At 41.3% G+C, this 20,001-nt stretch overlaps 1 protein-coding gene across 4 annotated transcripts in view; it reads left to right on the forward strand.

The window, feature by feature from the left end:
* The window catches only part of OXNAD1 (oxidoreductase NAD binding domain containing 1), a 95,583-nt gene extending 90,200 nt beyond the window's left edge, over positions 1-5,383 (forward strand). For all 4 annotated transcript variants that reach the window (XM_069729950.1, XM_069729952.1, XM_069729953.1 and 1 more), the window contains one exon: positions 5,138-5,383. In XM_069729950.1, the coding sequence (XP_069586051.1) occupies positions 5,138-5,292 (155 nt within the window). In that variant the 3' untranslated portion in view covers positions 5,293-5,383. The remainder of the gene's footprint in view (positions 1-5,137) is intronic.
* The last annotated feature ends 14,618 nt before the right edge of the window (positions 5,384-20,001 follow it).

Consider the following 20,001-nt stretch of genomic DNA (forward strand, 5'->3'; position numbering starts at 1 on the left):
AAGTGCCAGATCTCAGCGGGCATAGAATAGAAGATGGAGCTAGAGGGACCGGGGGATGGTAAGGTACCAGAGAAGAAGGGCTTGGGGCCATATATATCATGTCAGAAGAAAGAAATGTTTTAATAGCTGGCACATTTTTCTTTCATTTTTTTTTTTAAATCATTGAATAACGTGATCGGGAACTGGAAAAACGGGCCCTGAGCGTGTTCTCCAGGGTCTCAGCCACCCCTGTTAGCTGAAACCCTGGAAATTTTCTGACCCTGGGTGGCGCAATAACCGTATTCCCGTTTGCTGTTTTAAAACTGAAATGAAGGAATATGGCTCCTTAGCGGCTACCGTTTTAATGCATTTTGGCAGGCATTAAGGGGTTAAAGCACCACTCCAGCATTTTTGTTTTTCAGCGTTGGAGTGGCGCTTTTCATCTAAGCCCCCGGTCATATACTCTCACCCTCCAGCATCTTGACAGTTTGTGTTTTCAGTGCCACCCCATTCCTCCAGCACCATCCTGTGAGCACATCTTGTGACTGGCTGGAAGTCAGAGGCTATGTTACAAGAGCACAATGCAGATCTGTGAGAGCCAGAACAAGTCTCTTATAGACTTGTATTATAAAGTGACCTCCGCACAGCTCTATTAAACAACTTTTCGGGAGTGGCGGAAAAAATGGATAGAAATGCCAGGAGGTGAATATCACACAAGGGGCAGGGGACTTAAATTTAAAGCAGCACTCCAGCGGATCAATACAAAAAGCACTGGTGTGATGCTTTAAAGGAGTTCATTTTAATCAGTAGATCTTGGAACCATAATAATTTCCACAATTGGATGTGTTTAAAAAAAAAAAAAAATGTTCCTGTGCTGAAATAATCTTATAAATGTAGTAATAGAGACCGCGCATAAGGGAGTAAAATAGAACAAGAAAAAATATGCAATACCACGGCACTAAATGGTATATAATGGAACTGAAAGGTCCCTTAATTACTGTGGACCAATACAATCAACAAACAGCAATACTACATAGGCCCGGGCAAAAAACACTAAAACCAAAATAAATACATATATAGTACCCCAAAGAGATGGGCTGTGTCCCTCGGCATATATGGTGATCGTACCTGTAACTTCTGGGTAACCGCGTAAAGGAACTGTGCCGAGCAATGCAGCTGTATAATACAGCTGACGAAGAAGGACGCTGCTCCTTCGAAACGCGTTGGTCATTACCTTGTCCCTAGCGCCGCTCCGTAGCTTTCTAGCTGTGACGTCACACGCTCAGTCCTCTGTCGGCCATCTTCCTCGTGCTTGTATCCAGGGACGCCACCAGCCGGGGCTCTCCCTGGCTCTACATAGCCCTTCTGCAGTCCCCGCGTGCAGCACCGTTCCGGGAACCTGTGGACTTTCCACCGTATCTCCACACCTGGCGCCGGCCATTCTTCTTGGCAGCGCCACACGCAACTCTGCACCTGGCACGTGGGCGCCCTTATTCCAGCCTATTATACAGCTGCATTGCTCGGCACAGTTCCTTTACGCGGTTACCCAGAAGTTACAGGTACGATCACCATATATGCCGAGGGACACAGCCCATCTCTTTGGGGTACTATATATGTATTTATTTTGGTTTTAGTGTTTTTTGCCCGGGCCTATGTAGTATTGCTGTTTGTTGATTGTATTGGTCCACAGTAATTAAGGGACCTTTCAGTTCCATTATATACCATTTAGTGCCGTGGTATTGCATATTTTTTCTTGTTCTATTTTACTCCCTTATGCGCGGTCTCTATTACTACTTTTTTCCTATTCTACGTTTACACCAGGAGTGGCGTTTCCCTGGTTTTGAGTCCAGCTGCAAAGGGTTTTTACCTTTAGGTTGAGTAAGCGCTGGTGTGTTTAGTATCATATAATCTTATAAATGTGCCCCTGCTGTGCACTGTTCTCTCCTGCCCAGGAAATGTGGTATGATCAGACCATGTTCCTGACTGGTAAGACACAGCCACAGTACACAGCAGGGGCACATTTATAACATTATTTCAGCACAGGGACATTTTTTTAACACATCCAATTGTTGAACTTATTTATTTTCCAAGATCTATTACTTAAAATGTGCTTTGCTTGTGGGAAAACCACTTTACCAACATGCACCTCTCTACAAGTTCACTGCATGAGGTCTAAGTGTACCTTACCGCTTGGTTTATGTATTGGTCATTAAAGAGTTTTTTTTCAAAAATGTCATGTTTAGCCTCTATCCTGAGGATAACCTACTGATCTCTGGAGTCCATTCTGCTGGGATCACTATCGATAAAGAGAACGGAGCTCCTGAGCCACAACTTCAATGAAGCGAACGTGCATATGCTCGAACTCCGCTCCATTCATTGTCAATGTGATTAGTGTAAATAGCTCATTAGTGTACTCTTCTTTCTCCAGCAGTCCCATAGAGCACATGCACCTACACTCTGTTCTAGACAGGGCTGTGTCCTGTTCTCCGCATCACTGGTCAGACCTGCAGTAATCTATTTAATTCCCTACAAGGGATGAGCGAGAGTGCTTGTTACTTGAGATTTCCGAGCATGCTCGGGTGGTCTCCCGAGTGTTTTGGCATGCTCGGAGATTTAGTTTTCGTCGCCTCAGCTGCATGATTTGCGACTGCTAGACAACCTGAATTCATGTGGGGGTTGCCTGTTAGGGAATCCCCACATGTATTCAGGCTGTCTAGCAGTGGCAAATCATGCAGCTATGGCGACGAAAACTTAATCTCCGAGCACATCCAAATACTCTGAGACCACCCGAGCATGCTCGGAGAAACCCGAGTAACGAGTATACTCACTCATCACTATTCCCTACTTGGTAGATGCAGGATTACATGAGCTTTTGGGTAAACCCATTTAGAGGGAATCTTATCACCAAGTTCTTACTAGCCCAATCTGACAACATCATGATGTAGGAGCTGAGACCCCGATTCCAGCGATGTATTTCTTACTTTACTTGTCTCTATTTTTAATTGAAAACTCTTTTTCAGCTGCAGATCTTGCAGTTCTCTATATGCTGAGCTCTGTATAACCCCGCCCACATCACTGATTGGCTGCTTTCTGTGTACGCTGTGCTTAGGCAGAAAGCTGCTAATCATTAAGAGTGGGCGGGGTTGTACTACCTGGCAGCAGGCCAAATAATAATCTGCTGATAAAACACTGATACACTGATTTTATATAAGGTACAGCAAGCTGCCCAGTAAGTGATACATCGCTTGAGTCAGGTTCTCTGCCCCTACATGATGCTGCTCCCAAATTAGATAGCAAAATCCTAGCAGCAAATTCCCTCAAAAGCCTTGTCAATCTCATGAAGACTCTGTTTCTTAGTTACCTAATTAAGTTATATGTATGTATATATGTGTGTGTGTGTATATAATATATATATTATATATTGATTACATTCAAAAGCAAGGATAGGTGTCAAAAATGAAATGGGCAGCTGATCTCCAGCAGGACAGGAAGGGCCGGTGACTCATTCTTCAGTTCTCCAGCTGTCAGGTGAATGATGTGTCCTCAGATATTCCTCTGATTTGCCATCCATCCCAATATTTCTTTTATCTGTCATTTTTTCCAGATATTTTTATTCTGACAACCCCTTTAAATCCAAAAGCATCTTCAAGGTGTTCTTGGCAAAACCTTGTTGACTGTCAGAGAGACAGAAGGTGACGGAATGTCACATCTTCACCCTGACCGTGCTAGAGCAGAAGCCTGAGCTGTAAGAAAACCTATGCCTGGGCTTTTACTGGCAGTAGTTTGTGTTGTGTACACATATAACTTATACTTAAGGTTAATAGACGAGGCAGGAGAAGCTTTTCGCTTAGATTTATAGGGTGCGCATGCATTAATTTGCTGCCTCTCTTCCTGTAATTAGGTTACATTTGTTGTTTGTAGCATTTTATAAAGAAAATGGTACTGCCGTTCTCCAAGTGAAAAATCTCACTAACCACTAAGTGCTGGCATTTAGGCTCAACAGACTTTAAAGAATAGCAGTAGAAGTGTTTTAGTGATGGCAAGCGGAGATCTCCAGCAGGGATGAGGAAATGTTCATGCTTTCTGGGCTTTAGAACAGAACACAAAGTATTTGGTCATATTAACATGGTAGTAGTAACCACAATGTGTACTTTCGCTTCTTCTGGTAATTAAAAATTTGTTGTGAATTTTTTCAATTAGTTTGAGACTATTTCTATTAATATTTACTGTGTCTACTGCAGTGGTGTCAAACCAGTGTGTTATCCAATTTCTACTTTTGAGGGACAGCGCAAAGCTCAGAAGGGAAGAAGCGCCATATTGGGGTTGACATTGTGCTGGACTGATTTGAGCATGTCATGTCTCAATGGCAAGAGCCCCTGAGGTGCCAGAACAGCAGAAACCCCCATAAGAGACTCCATTTTACAATCTACATCTCTTAATGAATTCACCTAGGGGTTCAGTGATCATATTGACATCACAAGTGGGTCACAGAATGTTATACTAGGTGCTGTAGATAAACATTTGCGTACTCGTTTCCCCTGAGACAATAGGTTATCATTGGCCTCGGCAGCAGGATAATCTGCCATTAGTTTAATATCAAGACTTCTAACAAAAAGGGATAGTCCAAAGCAAAAGAAGTTCTTTGATTTTCTGGAAAAACACTCCATTTTCCTTCTTAATGTTTTTACTATGGTCGAGCAACTCTTTAGTTTTTTTTAATTCACAATAATAAGAAGCTTTCTGCTATGAGACTTGACATGTTATTGAACAGTAAATGGTGCCATATTTTTGTGAAGGAACGCCACGTACATTGCTCAAATCAAAGCAATATTTGAATCATGTAATGTTTTTGTGAAAACCCCAGAACCTACATAACTTTAGAATACATGGCCATAGATGTCACTTTTCTTGCCCTGCGCATTCTCAACCTAATTAACAAGAATTACTGGAGAACGTCTCCAGCAAAGATGAGATATAGACCCGACTGGAATGGGGTATTTTGAGGGGTCATTGTTGGCAAGTGGTCTACTTTTTCTACTTTTGAAAAATGTATATATTTGATAACACACCTTTATTGCAAACAGGATGGGATGGGGGATACATTTTTAATTCCGGGAAGAAGGCTAATATATTATGTGATTTGTTTGTTTTATTACAGAGGGAAGAATTTCTGAAAGTCATCTAGCAAATTATGTTTCTAGGGATCATCTGTGTTACATATGTGGACCACCTCCTATGATCGAGTCCATGTGCAAACAACTTGAAGACCTCCATGTGCCTAGAGAACAAATTTACTTTGAAAAGTGGTGGTAGAGGAGCAATGTAATGATGGTCTCCTGTAAGCCGCCTCTTCTCAGGGAGGATGCTGGGAAATTATTTTAAAATAATAAATTATTGACATGTCTGCCGCTCCTACATTTTAACAGCTTACTAACACTGATGGGGGGGGGGGGGGGGAAATGGATGATATTTTATGTTGATTTCACTTAATATTTTTTTTTATTTAAATTGTACATTTGTGAACTGAAATTTGCGTGCTGCGCCCTTATTTACAGTGCATCAGACCTTTCATACACCTACATGGTTAACAAGACATATAGATGTTTCACTTTCTGTTCACACTGCACTTAGTCCTTTTCTCTCAGGTTTACATCACATTTTTGCTGTCAAACTAGTGGAGGATGATGTGGTACGCATTCGAAGTAAGGAAAAAAAAAAGGGGGGGGGGAACCTGAGCAAATGTAAGAAAAATCCATTGTAATTGGTTTGTTAAAAGGGTCACCATTCATAGCTCCAGTAACTGAAGCCATGACTCCAGTATGAGCAGCGTGCTCTGAATCCCCTCGCCAGTTGCTATAACGGTGGACTTGTTAGCTCTGTTTAAGCGGGACGGCAGCCATGTATGACCGCTGCCACTCTATTCCATTTCTGTGGGTCAGAGTTGGACCTCCAGTAATCTATTTTTCACCTAACATTTGGATGACTGATCATTTGTAGCCCCTGGACCACCCCTTCAAGAAACCTTTTTTCCCCATTTGTGGGTCTCTTATTTTGTCTTGTCACCCATTCACCAATTGCCATATTTTTCGCACCTAGGTTTTAGAGGAGGAAAATAGGAGAATGTGAACCAAAATATGTGGTAAAATATGTAATTATATGTTGACATTGTTGGGGGGGGAGGATCTGCTGCTGCACTGCTATAGGGGTGGTCTGCTGACACTATTATGGGGGAGATCTGCTGCTGGAGGGCCACAGGTTGTGCAACACTCTTAGGCTGCCGTCACACTAGCAGTATTTGGTCAGTATTTTACATCAGTATTTGTAAGCCAAAACCAGGAGTGGAATAATTAGAGGAAAAGTATAATAGAAACATATGCACCACTTCTGCATTTATCACCCACTCCTGGTTTTGGCTGAGAAATACTGATGTAAAATACTGACCAAATACTGCTAGTGTGACGGCAGCCTTACAGTGGGGAAAAAAGTATTTAGTCAGCCACCAATTGAACAAGTTCTCCCACTTAAAAAGATGAGAGAGGCCTGTAATTGACATCATAGGTAGACCACAAATATGAGAGTCAGAATGAGAAAACAAATCCAGAATATCACCTTGTCTGGTTTGGCAAGATTTGACCCCGATCCACTGCCGCCGCCATCCTCCACAGCAAGCCAAGTAAGCTACATTTAGACTATAAGACACACATGCCATTTTTCTCCAAAATTTGGGTGGAAAGGAGGGAAAATGCATCTTATAGTCTGGAAAATACGATATCAAGAATAATCAGATTAAATAAACCTATGACGCAAAACAACCATGGCTTAACATACAATGACTGTTAAAAGTACTGTCCTTTGGTTTTACAGGAATAAATTACTCAGTTAACCCTCTATTGCAACTTACTGGCCTAAACTGTCATGGTAGTGTGCAGGGGGGCAAGGGAATATTTGTTGTTCATGGTTTGATTGCAACTTCTTGAGTCTTGTATGAATTGGCAAAATGTTATTTGCATTGAACATTTAGCCCAGAACACATAAGTACAGAAAATAAATTGACTAGGTGGTAAGAGCATGAAGATAAATGAAGTGATTGCATTTTGCTCTGAATTGTAAAAAAAAAAACAATTTGGGGATGTTAAACTGTAGGTAAAGGTAACCTGTTTAAAAACTTCTTGACAACTGTACAAACACATCCATTCATCATGAGTATTGGCTAAAACAGCAATAACAAATTGGAAAAATACTACAGTAAGGTTTAGCCGAGAAAAACGCCATATTCTAAGAACAAATATTAGAATGTTAGACAGCATCTTGCGTGGGGACAATTGAGAATCGCTGTTTTAAGAATAGAAGTGCCCTGTAGTTCCTCCAGTGGTCATATACTCCAAAGAGGCATCAATCATTGAAAAAGCTTTTAATCAAGATATGGCTTTTGTTAAAAGAACAGGAAGATGGAGGGTAAAGAAGATGGTTATGAATACTAAACAATGCAAGAAACCAATCAATCTACTGTGATCTCTGACTGATCTTCTTGGACTTTATCCAAAACAGAAAAAAAATTGTTGTGAAGCAACTTGGAAGGTTAATAATGTACAGAATAGTGTTTATATATTATGGTTGAAATCTAGTTACTGCTTTTTTAGTGGCAGTTTTTCTTTTAAAATCTGTACTGCTTCTCTAGTGCACTCTCGGTACTTACATGGAATGATACGAGACAAACTCAACCTTAACCTCTGCTTGAAATGTTTAGAAAGAAACCAAAGTCACAAAATTTGGCACAGCTCGTATATCTACAAAAAGTGCAAACCCACCCCTCCCCACTTTTTTTTTTTTTTTTAAGAAAAGTTGGTGGGATTTGGCAAAGGAGGCTGCTCAACAAACCCACAATAAATTTACTATGATGTATGCCAGAAAGCTGGTGTAAATTTTAGCTGATAGCCTAGATTTAAATTTCTATCTCATGATTAGTCCAAGAGTGTGCTCAATTTATTAAGAAACTTATTAGGGGCCTCGTCAAACAGACTTTAAAATTCCTGTTTTCAGGCATTATCACTAATAGATTTCTTTTCTTGCTTTTGGCAAAATTTTTGTGCATGTGTATTTATTGTAAAGCAGTGAAAAAGATGAAAAAAAATATGGTAATGCTTATTCATAAGGGAACACTGAAATTAATTTTAAAACTCATGTAGGGATCCATAAAGTATTGTTTCTCCTTGCAGAGAGTGACATGTTAAGCATGCCGAGATGAGGAGGCGTAAAGCCGCAATGCTCCTCTGGGAAATATGCTAATTGTCTCTTCAGAGAGGAAGAGGACTAGAACTCTAGTGCCACCTATTGGAAGTAGCAATCCTAGGAGTCAATGTTGACCCTTTAATGAGCCTTGTCACATTACTTAAGATAAAAGCCAAACCATATTCTCAATTTGCAGACACTGTTTCGGAGTACTGCCCCTCGTCAGTGCAAAGTGTGAGATCTGATTTGGCTGTATGAGAGGCGTCTGACCGGGTTCCAAGAAGTATAATTTCTCCTTGCAGAGAGTCATGTGACATGGCTCGTTAAAGGGTCAACATTGATTTTTAGGATTGCTACTTCCAATAGGTGGCACTAGAGTTCTAGTCCTCTTCCTCTCTGAAGAGACAATTTGCATATTTCCCAGAGGAGCATTGCGGCTTTAAGTCTCCTCATCTCGGCATGCTTAACATGTCACTTTTTGCAACTCTAGTGCATCCTATTGGAAGTAGCAATCCCAAAAGTCAATGTTGACCCTTTAACGAGCCTTGTCACATGACTCTCCGCAAGGAGAAATGACACTTCTTGGATCTCGGTCAGACGCCTCTCATACAGCCACACCAGACCTCACACTTTGCACTGATGAGGGGCAGTACCCCGAAACAGCGTCTGCAAATTGAGAATCCGGTTTGGCTTTCATCCTGAGTCATGTGAAAAGGGTCGACATTGACTTTTAGGATTGCTACTTCCAATAGGCGGTGCTAGAGTTCTAGTCCTGTTTCTCTCTGAAGAAAATTTGCAAAACTCATGTACTAATTAGTCACCAAGGGCTGTGCTTGCATTAGATGAGTACAGAAAGGAGTCCAAATGTTCATCCTTTTGAACTGTTTTCCATGTTCCAGTGAATGGACATTAAAGGGCATGTCAAAATATTTTTAGGAAGGGTAAAAATACATAACTTTCCAACAGAGTGATTAATCACAATGAGAAAAAGAAAGAAAAAGCCAGCTCACAAATCTACAGAAGGTGCACGGAACCCCCGTCCTAATGAGACGTACCATATAGAAAATTGAAGAAAGTTTGTTCCAGCTTTTCTTGATAAAAAAAATTCTTGACTTTATTTCATAAGATTAAAATACAAACAGCCCCTCGGACATCACTACAATGCACAGGAGGACATGAGCTACGCGTTTCGATTGCTGCAGCGATCTTTATCAAAGCTACACACCACTGAGTGAAAAAACATTAAAAAGGACCTGACGCCAATCAAATATCAGATTTCCATCACATGATCAAAGGTCTTTGTGCAAAAAAGTGCATAAATTAGACATAAATAATTTGTAGCGGTATACATATGTGGTTTCATATATGTCAAATTTATGCACTTTTTTGTGCGTTGTAGTGATGTCCAAGCGGCTGTTTATATTTTAATCTTATGATATAAAGTCAAGAATTTTTATCAAGAAAAGCTGGAACGAACTTTCCTCAATTTCCCAACAGAGTACTTGACGAGAAGCACATCTCTAATGCGAACATAGCCTTAGCCATATTTCACATCTCTGACTCACTGTGGCCATTACAGCACCCTGCTCAGTATTATAATCCTGAATGTAAATCAAGAGTAAGCTGTTATTTACAGCAGGTTAAATAGAAAATTGATGACATGTTCAATACTTAAGTTAATCGATTTCTAAAGTTGCTATTGACATGAAATTCTTCCCAGATGTCAGTAGCAACCCATACAATCCACACAGGCGAAGAAGTCAAACCATAGATGTCCATAAATTAAGTTGTGTAATAATGTGAAAGGCCACAGAAAAAGTATTGAACACATGAAGAAAAAGTTGCTAAAAGCAGTGGAAAGTCATGACACCAGCTGAAATCTATCAGGAACTAGAAAGCAATCCTGCAAGTATCAGCTGGGTCAACTGATGGCCTATGAAAATGTGTCTCATTACCAAGGTGCTACAAAAGAAACCAGTGAGCTGTCTCAAGAACTTCACAGCTTTATTGTTGCAAAACATTGGTTTCAGAAGAATTTCTAAAGTAGTGAAAGTTACAGTGAACACTGTTGGGGCCATAATCCGGAAGTGGAAAGAACATACTTTTACCATAAACCGTCCATAACCAGATTCTCCCAGCAAGATAACAGAGAAATGAAAATAATTATCAGTAGAGTTGTCCAACAGCCAAAGACCATGTGTGGAGTGTTACAGAAAGACCTGGAATCAGTAGGTACAACTGTTTCAAAGACTATAAGATTATAAGTAATGTACTCCACCTCCATAGCCCGTTTGCATGCTCACCACAAGACTATTGCTGAAAAGCATATTCACGTGCATTTACAGTTTGCTTAAGATTTAGACAAGCCTGTGAAATACTGGGAGAATATAGTCTGTTCAGATGAGACCAAACTTGAACTCTGGATGCCATAATACACACCATGTTTGGAGGCCAAAAGGCACTGCATATCACTCCAAAAACACCATACCAACAATGAAGTTTGGAGGTGGGAACATCGTTGTGTAGGGCTGTTTTTCAACATGCGGCACAGGCAAACTTCATGTGATTGAAGGAAGGATGAATGGACAAATATATTGAGACATTCTTGATTAACATCTGTAGCCATTTACGAGGATGATGAAGATGAAACGAGGGTGAACATTTCATCAAGATAATGATCTCACACACAGCCAAGGAAACTCAATTGGTTTCAGAGAAAATGTATATAAAGCTGCTAGAATGGCCCAGCCAATCACGACCTGAATCCAATAGAAAATGTATGGAAGGAACTAAAGCTCATAGAATGAGCCCACAGGACCTTCAGGATTTGAAGAGTGTTTGTGTGAAAGAATGGGGCAACATCTCAACTGAGCAATGCTTGTAACTAGTTTCTCCATACAAGAGGCATCTTGAAGCTGTCATCACCAACAAAGGCTTTTGTATGAAATATTCAATTTCAGTAAGCTTGTTCAACAATTTTTCCGTGACATTTCTCATTATTACACACAACTTAATTTATGGACATCTGTGGTTTAATTTCTTTGTGTGTTTTGGATGGGTTGTTACCAATATCTGGTGATAATTTCATGTCAATGGCACCTTTAGAAATAGATTTACTTAAAAAATTGGTGACGTGTTCAATAATTATTTCACCCACTGTATGTACTCCTTGTCTGTTGTAGTGTGAGATGTTTGTATTTAATTACTTTATACTATTGAATTATTTCTATAAAGTAATTCTGTTACCTGCGCCTGGCTTCCTTCTCTTATGGCCATCTTCTTGTGCAGTAGTCCATTATGAGTTTTTCAGATAGCTTGGCAAACTCCTGACATCATCACCCTGAGCCTTTAGGCCTGCTTTAGCAGACACCAGGTGCTTGGGTATTAAGTAGCATTGTCCATAGTTCTAAGTTTGTCAGGAGTTACTTATTCGCTTAGCTTAGTTCCAGTGTCAGCTTTCCCCGAGTTCCATTCTACAACCAGTTATTTCCAAGCTCCATCCAGTTTTCTTGATGTTGTCCTCACTAAGATCTCAGCAAGTTATCAGCTTCTCCCAACTGTTCTACATCCTCTTCACACATAGTCTTTGTAAATTAGGTAATGCTTCTCTTCAAGTGAATCTCCATTTCCCTTTATGTCATGACTTTCCTGTGGTTAAACCATTTTCATGCTACAAGTCCCAGTTTGCATGTATTGCTTCTTTTAACCATCATCCTGTTGGAATGTGTCAGACTGTATCTAATTCCCTATTATACCTTGTGATTTACCATTGCCCTGCTGGAGGATACGAATCTGTATTCCTGTGATTAGATGCTTCCCTGACAGAAGATATGTGTTTCCTATAAAGTTACAGTTCCCGTGTGTATTTGCACACCTGTTTGCTTCTTCAGTTCTACTTACTCCACTTGTTTGGTGTCCTGCTTACCATGGAACACCATACAGTGGCTAATTAAATGTTTGTCGATGTATATTTTCTATTTTGGGTTGCAGAATGGCAATTTATATGTTAACAATATGCTTCATATCAGTATTCAGAAAGCCAAAGTCTCTGTGTAGACCCCGCTTAAATTTACCATTGTGGCCCCAGGCCACATTTTAGTTGGAAACCCTTGGTTTAGAGCAGGGGTCCCCAACTCCAGTCCTCAAGGCCCACCAACAGGTCATGTTTTCAGGATTTCCTTTGCATTGCACAGGTGATGCAATTATTACCTGGGCAAGACTAAGGAAATCCTGAAAACATGACATGTTGGTGGGCCTTGAGGACTGGAGTTGGGGACCCCTGGTTTAGAGAATGCACCTCAACCCTTAAAGGGAACCTGTCACCTGAACTGTGGGCAAAGCCGAAAAGCATTAGTGCGCATGCGCCGGCGCACTATGTCTCGGAACACCGCAAAATACTTCCGGGACATAATGCGCCAGCGCATGCGCACTAATGCTTTTCGGCTTTGCCCACAGTTGGGCAAAGCATACTGCGTGTGCGCAAGGCAAGATTGCCTTGCGCAGGTGTGTACTACGGAGGACACAGCATGAACTTCAACCCAATATTGTGGCCAGCATGCAGCCAGCGGGTAAGGAAAGGGTGAATCAAGCACCCGAAAACCCCGCTCATATGACCGCAAACCTGTCCTGCCAAATTCAGGTGACAGGTTCCCTTTAAAGGGACACTGTCACCTGAATTTGGAGGGAACAATCTTCAGCCATGGAGGCGGGGTTTTTGGGTTTTTGATTCACCCTTTCCTTACCCGCTGGCTGCATGCTGGCTGCAATATTGGTTTGAAGTTCATTCTCTGTCCTCCATAGTACACACCTGCGCAAGGCAAGATTGCTTTGTGCAGGCGTGTACTATGGAGGACAGAGAATGAACTTCAATCCAATATTGCAGCCAGCATGCAGCCAGCGGGTAAGGAAAGGGTGAATCAAAAACCCCGCCTCCATGGCTGAAGATTGTTCCCTCCAAATCCAGGTGACAGTGTCCCTTTAACATTACTTTTTCAGTTTGGCTCAATATAGTGCCGTGTATAAAATCTCATGATTGTTCTTGGAGAGCTTTTTTTCTCATAGTAATGATTTTTCTATTCCTTCTTCATTGAGAACCCATGATCTTTCTCTGGCTGAGAAATTGTTTATTTCTCAATTATCATGTGATGTGTCAAGCACTTGATATTGTTTCAAGTGAGCAATACTCCTCTTCCATTTTCTTTGTGACACTGCGTTCAAGAGGATTGTTTGTACCGCACCGTCTTTGATGTTCTGTTCTAATGACAGCAGCCCACTTCACAGGAAGGAATGGAGAAGTTGTAAACATTCTCTCGCCCAACTTAAGAGAAAGGTCATCCTCTGCCTTAAATTGGCAATCTGAAAACAGCATGTTCTGCCACAATGCAATAACAAAATTGTATATGTGCCCACGATCATATTAAATTGAAATACTAGCAAATAATGATTCCTTTCCCCAATTCTTGCTGTATAATATTTGTAAGAAGTCAAAGGGTTTTTTTTTAATTAAAAATCAAAAATATTATGAGTTGACCTAAAGGTCGCCCACAATGGGATATGGACTGGTGATTGAGTTAATGTAGTTTTAGACATTATTGTTCTCTTGTCTCTATGAGGACTTAGAAAAATGTCATCATCTCTCACAATCTTAAGGTTTGCTACTCCTAGATTGAGCAGCTGCCTCTGATCCATAATACCTGTCCAGAAGTGATCCTTGGCCCTCCACGTTTAATTTGATTATGTTATTATTGAGAAATTTCCAGTTTAACCAGATTCAATCATGGTGTTTTGGTCTACTGCTCTGAACTCTGAGCTTGTGCAATGGACCAAAACATCTTATGAACTTCAAAATTTGCAATAAAAGTTGAAATGAATAAAAAAAGGCATAAATGTAAAAATGCATAAAGCATGAAATACATACCTGCCTACACTCACCCCATCTCCATTTCTTCATCTAATTTGTCATAATCCACAAAGGGAAAAGACAATAATATATGACCCAGAAGTCATCCATTTGTCTTCTCTCCTTCCCTGAAAGGGTATCTGTACATGTTTAGGATTTGACGCAGAGAATTCCGCTGCAAATCTCGATGGGTTGGCAGGAAAAACTCTTCCTAAAATGTGCTTGTTTTTGTCTCTTTTTTTTTACATACAATTTTGGTGGGAATTATTCCCACTCATTAGTATGCAAATCTACAAGGACAAAATCAGCAACATGTGCATGAGACTTCAGATATCTCATTCATTTTGCTGGTACCAGGTGTTCCTTCACTTTTGCAATATGTGCACATGTCCTTAGGATACATTTAGACAAAAGTTGACCACCTCCCAGGGGATGTCTTGCACACCCGGATCTATGTGCAGCTCTCTGCACTCTTCCACATCTCTGACGTCTTGGATAGGCCTAGGTCAAGAGCACTTTTATGTTTTCGAAGCTTTTTTGTATACATTTCTAGATTTCTTTTTAGGAAAATCAGACACTATATAACCTAACATAACATTTATTTGAAGCTCTTAAGAGTTCCAGCTACAGAATCTGAAAGAAAAATCCAGACCAATCAAACCACATTTATGATGTAGTTTAAGGGTTATTATATTATTTATAAAGATAGCATATACCTGAGTATATACGGGTACGTGCTGGATGATAGCTAATAGGAATGTCTTAAACACCAAAATGTGCACTGCATTATTATTGTAGCTATCATCCAGCGCGTACCCGTATATACAGTACTCAGGTATATGCTATCTTTATATTTATTCACTTTACAAATTTTTGTGGAAGTTTGTTGGTATTGCTGCAGGAATTTATAGCATTAGCGACACTTTGCGCCACCATATACAGATTACATATAGACTTATATTATTTTCCCAAAAAACACGTGTTGGAATTTTGTTCCCTGTATCCATTACTCTTTCAGTAAAATATTACTTTCTGACATTGCTTCTAATCTCTGGGTCATCAGTATTGGATTGGTGGGGGTCCATCTTACAGCACACCCATCGTTCAGGCGTAATTAGCAATGCCGGTTGTAAACAGTGCATGGAGCCAGATCAGAACAGATCCATACACTGTGTAGAGGTCATTGAGAAGAACTGCAGATCAGCTCCCATTGAATTAAATATTGCTGAGCTGAAGTTCTTGGGAGTTGTTTGTGATAATTGATATTAGGCTTGTGGCTGAAAATAAATAATGTCTAGTGAGTTAATTTCACAAAAGCTTTGTGCTGTTATAACAATGTATAGATTCTCAAAATCGTCCTCATCCCCATGTGCATGACCTCTCTTGCCTACCCGCCATCAATAAGACGGTAGCTAGGCTTTAACCCCTTCATGACCTATATATGCATCATAGGTCTTGACCTGACATTTGATGCAGGCTTCGGCACTGAGCCCACATCTTTACCGACACATGACAGCTGATTTTTACAGCTGACATGTGCCCCTAACAGCTGTGGGTGAAATCGCGATCCACCTGCGGCTGTTAACATGTTAAATGCCGATGTCAATCTCTGAAATCGTCCAGAAGCACAGAAGAAACCCGGCCTACTGGCTCCTCTGTCAAATGATCATGGGATGCCAATGGATTGGCATGAGAACGGGGGTCTGCAGAAGACCTCCCATGCTTGTCATTGCAGATCTGCTATGAGCTCCGTTCTGTGGCCAGCTTTCATAGTAGATGATCAGTTCTGCTACACACAGCAGGTCTGAAGCCTTGCTATGTGTAGCACAAGTGATCAGAAGATCGCAGCGTCAAGTATTGAAGCAAGTTAAAGAAAAATTTAAAATAAAAGTTCAAATCGCCTCCCTTTTGCCATTGTGGTAGGTTGACTCACTTGGCTTCTTAAAGAGGTAGACACCGGAACCGTTTCTATTTAAAGTCCACCAGGTTTATTGTAATCCTCATAAACCACCTCACCAGAAAACGTAAATACAGCCTTCGTCCGGCACACGATAAAGCAAAAAGTAACAAGTTTGTACAATAGTGCTGGTTATCCCACCTGGCTTAGAGTCCAGCTTCTTAGTCCTTTTTGCAAGGGCATTTGATTCAGGAGCTCTGCAACCTCTGCACACACAAACCCTTTGGGAGATAAAACAGCTTTCAATTTTACCAAGCGAACTACACCCAGGGGTGGAGATATGGTGAGTAGCAGTCTCTCCCAACTCATCAGCTGCTCACTATCAATCTGTCATGGCCGATTAACTCCTCTCAGCACTTAGAGTTCTGGAGCATTTTCCTGTATGTATTAAAGCATTACTTCAACTTTATCTCCCAACCACTAGGTGTCCGATAGCCACCTAACACCCCATTCAAATGAAAACAAAAAAATACACGTTTGGTATCGCTGCACTCAGAAACGCCCAATCTATCAAAATATAAACTAAATCCAATCGTTAACGAGAAAAAAAAAATCAAAATGCCAGAATGGCGGGGGTTTTTTTGTCACCGCAACATTGCAATAAAATGCAGTAACAGGAGGCCAAAACATCGTATCTACCCCAAAATGGTACTAGTAAAAACATCAGCTTGACGCACAAAAAATAAGCCATCACCCTACCCCAGATCCCAAAAAATTGAGATGCTACGGGACTCCAAAAATGGCATTTTTTTCCATCACTTAAATAAAAGCAAACCTATACATGTTTGGTAAATGTGTGACAGTCACATGTGTGTGAGAGCCTGTGTGTTGGCCTCTCCATGCATGTGTTTTCACTGTCACACAGCCACTACACATGCAGCTGTGGAGCCGAACAGCTGATCAGCCGGCGCTCTCCATGTATCTGGGTTCCCGCTTTAGCTTTTTCGGTAAGCGCTATAGCTTGCCAAATAAGAAGGGACCCAAACATATTCGCTCATCTCTAGTAATGACCTGGAGAATCATAATGTCAGGTCAATTTTAGCATTTATGCAAAGAAACGAGAAAGGAGCGCATATGAGCAGGACCAGTGAGACCATGGACAGTATAATTGCTGTGACAGACGAGAGGCCACTAACCTTCTAGGGTTATGCACCCCTGCATAACCCCGGCATAGAGGGAGGACTGTAACACTTTAGAAATCGTGGTTCAGCCTGCTGTGAGCACAGTGGTGTGGAATGCTGCCAGCATCGGGTATTACCAAGGTGCACACTGGGAGTCATGTGATCGCAGGTCCTGAAGACACGTGATCGCAGGTCCTTTAGCTGTGATCGGAGGTGTGTATTTCTGAATGTCTCGCCTGGAGCTGCTCCTGCCGCGCACCCATATAGAGGGATGTGTGAAGGAGAAAGGGAAATAGCGCTGTCTGAACGGAGCGCTAAGGCAGAGATGATGCAAGGAAATATGATTAAAAAAGGCCCAAACCTTTATTATCCACAATGCGTTTCAACAGCACTGCGCTGTCTTCATCAGGTGGTATAAAAAAAAATGAAGGAATGGTAGCATATTTAAAGAAAAAAGCACCAATAGATGAAGGCGATCAATTAAACCAAAGGACTATGCTTATTAAGTCGAGCATGCATTGTTTGAATAGTGCGGCCTACATACTGGAGGCCACATGTGCGTGGTAACAAATAAATGACAAAAATTGACAGGCGGTCCTCATGACATTTAATGCTATGATTGGTGCCTGTTTTGTTCGATGTAAATGTTTTTACACCATTCTGAATGGAGGAGCAACATAAACATTTGGGAGTTTTCTAAGCAAAACATCCTGGATTTAAAGTGACACTAGTTCCTAGAGGTTTCAATGTGGTTATACTAGGAACAACTAAATTACGTAGGTTACAATTCTTTCTGAAAATAATTTTTGGTTTGTCAGGAAAGCTTTTAGAAAGAACAGGGTCTCCTTTTAAAATAAACCAATAATTTAAAATTTTAGCATTTAGAGAACATCGTAAAAAAAAACAATTGTGGATGGAATTGCTCTTTTTTTTTAAATTTCACTACACTTGGATTTTTTTTACCCTTTTTTCAGTACATTATATGGGTAAAATAAGTGATGTCATTCATAAGCACAACTGGTCACGCAAAAAACAAGCCTTCATGCAGCCACATTGACTGAAAAAAAGTTATGGCTCTGGGAAGAAGGGGAGCAAAAAATTGAAACGGAAAACCCCGAGATTGTGAAGGGGTTAAAGATATAGGTGTACAAAATCAGTCATTACATTAAACCATAATCTTTTGATCTCGTGAAAGACAAGTTTGGTGTAAAATAAAATATAATAAATAGAGGAATTTGGTTTAATCCCATCACCCCAAGCTGTTTTTACCTTCCTGACCAGGCCAAATTTTACAATTCTGATCAGTGTCACCTTATGAGGTGGAACATTTCTACAAATTCCACTGATTCTAAGGCCGGTTTCACACGTCAGTGACTCCGGTACATGAGGTGACGGTTTCCTCACGTACCGGAGCCACTGACACGTAGACACATTAAAATCAATGCATCTGTGCAGATGTCATTGATTTTTTGAGGACCATGTCTCCGTGTGCCAAACACGGAGACATGTCAGTGTTCGTGGGAGCGCACGGATTACACGGACCCATTAAAGTCAATGGGTCCATGTAAAACACGTACCGCACACGGACGTTGTCCGTGTGCAGTCCGTGTGCCGTGCAGGAGACAGCGCTACAGTAAGCGCTGTCCCCCCCACTGGTGCTGAAGCTGCCATTCATATCTTCTCTGCAGCAGCATTTGCTGTAGAGAAGATATGAATAATCGTGTTTAAAATAAAGATCTATGTGCCCACCCCCTGTGCGCCCGCCCGCTGTTCTTAAAATACTCACCTGGCTCCCTCGCTGGCTGGCGCTGCTTCCTGTCCTGGCCGCACCTTCTACTGTATGAGCGGTCACGTGGGGCCGCCGATTACAGTCATGAATATGTGGCTCCACCTCCCATAGGGGTGGAGCCGCATATTCATTACTGTAAATGAGCGGCCCCACGTGACCGCTTATACAGTAGAAGCTGCGGCCAGAACAGGAAGCAGCGCCAGCCAGCGAGGGAGCCAGGTGAGTATTTTAAGAACAGCGGGGGGGCGCACAGGAAGGGGGTGGGGTCATGGATCTTTATTTTAAACACGATTATTCATATCTTCTCTACAGCAAACGCTGCTGCAGGGAAGATATGAATGGCAGCTTCAGCACCAGATGCAGGGGACAGCGCTAAACTTTAGCGCTGTCTCCTGCACGGTGCGTGTGGTACCCAGTGGGCACACGGGCAGCACACGTGTGCCACACTGATGTGCCACAGAAAAGCACGGGCACACGGACACGGATAATTCCGGTACCGATTTTTCTGGTACCGGAATTATCTGGACGTGTGAGACTGCCCTAAGATGGTTTTCATGAAACATTGTACTTCATGTTAGTGGTAAATTTTGGTGGATATTATTTGCATTTATTTATGAAAATATCGAAAATTTGACAAAAATGTGAAAATTTTGCAATTTTTTTTTCATTTTTATCCCCTCAAACCAGTTATACCACATAAAATAGAAAATAAATATCATTTACCACATGGCCACTTTACATCAGCATTAGTTTTGAAACATCATTTTTTTTATGACATTAGAAGGGCTAAAAGTTTATCAGCAATTTTTACAACAGAATTTATAAAACCAGTTTTTTAGGGACCACAGCACAATTGGGGTGGTTTCACACGTCCAGATAATTCCGGTACCGGAGTTATCCGTGTCTGTGTGCTCACGTGGCACATCCGTGTGGCACACGTGCGGCAGCCGTGTACCACATCAGGAGCGCACGGACGGCCTCCGGGAAGCAGCGCTACAATAAGCACTGTCCCCTGCTTGTGGTGCTG

The sequence above is a fragment of the Ranitomeya imitator genome, chromosome 6 (genome assembly GCF_032444005.1).
Source record: "Ranitomeya imitator isolate aRanImi1 chromosome 6, aRanImi1.pri, whole genome shotgun sequence".
Taxonomy (NCBI): Eukaryota; Metazoa; Chordata; class Amphibia; order Anura; family Dendrobatidae; genus Ranitomeya; species Ranitomeya imitator.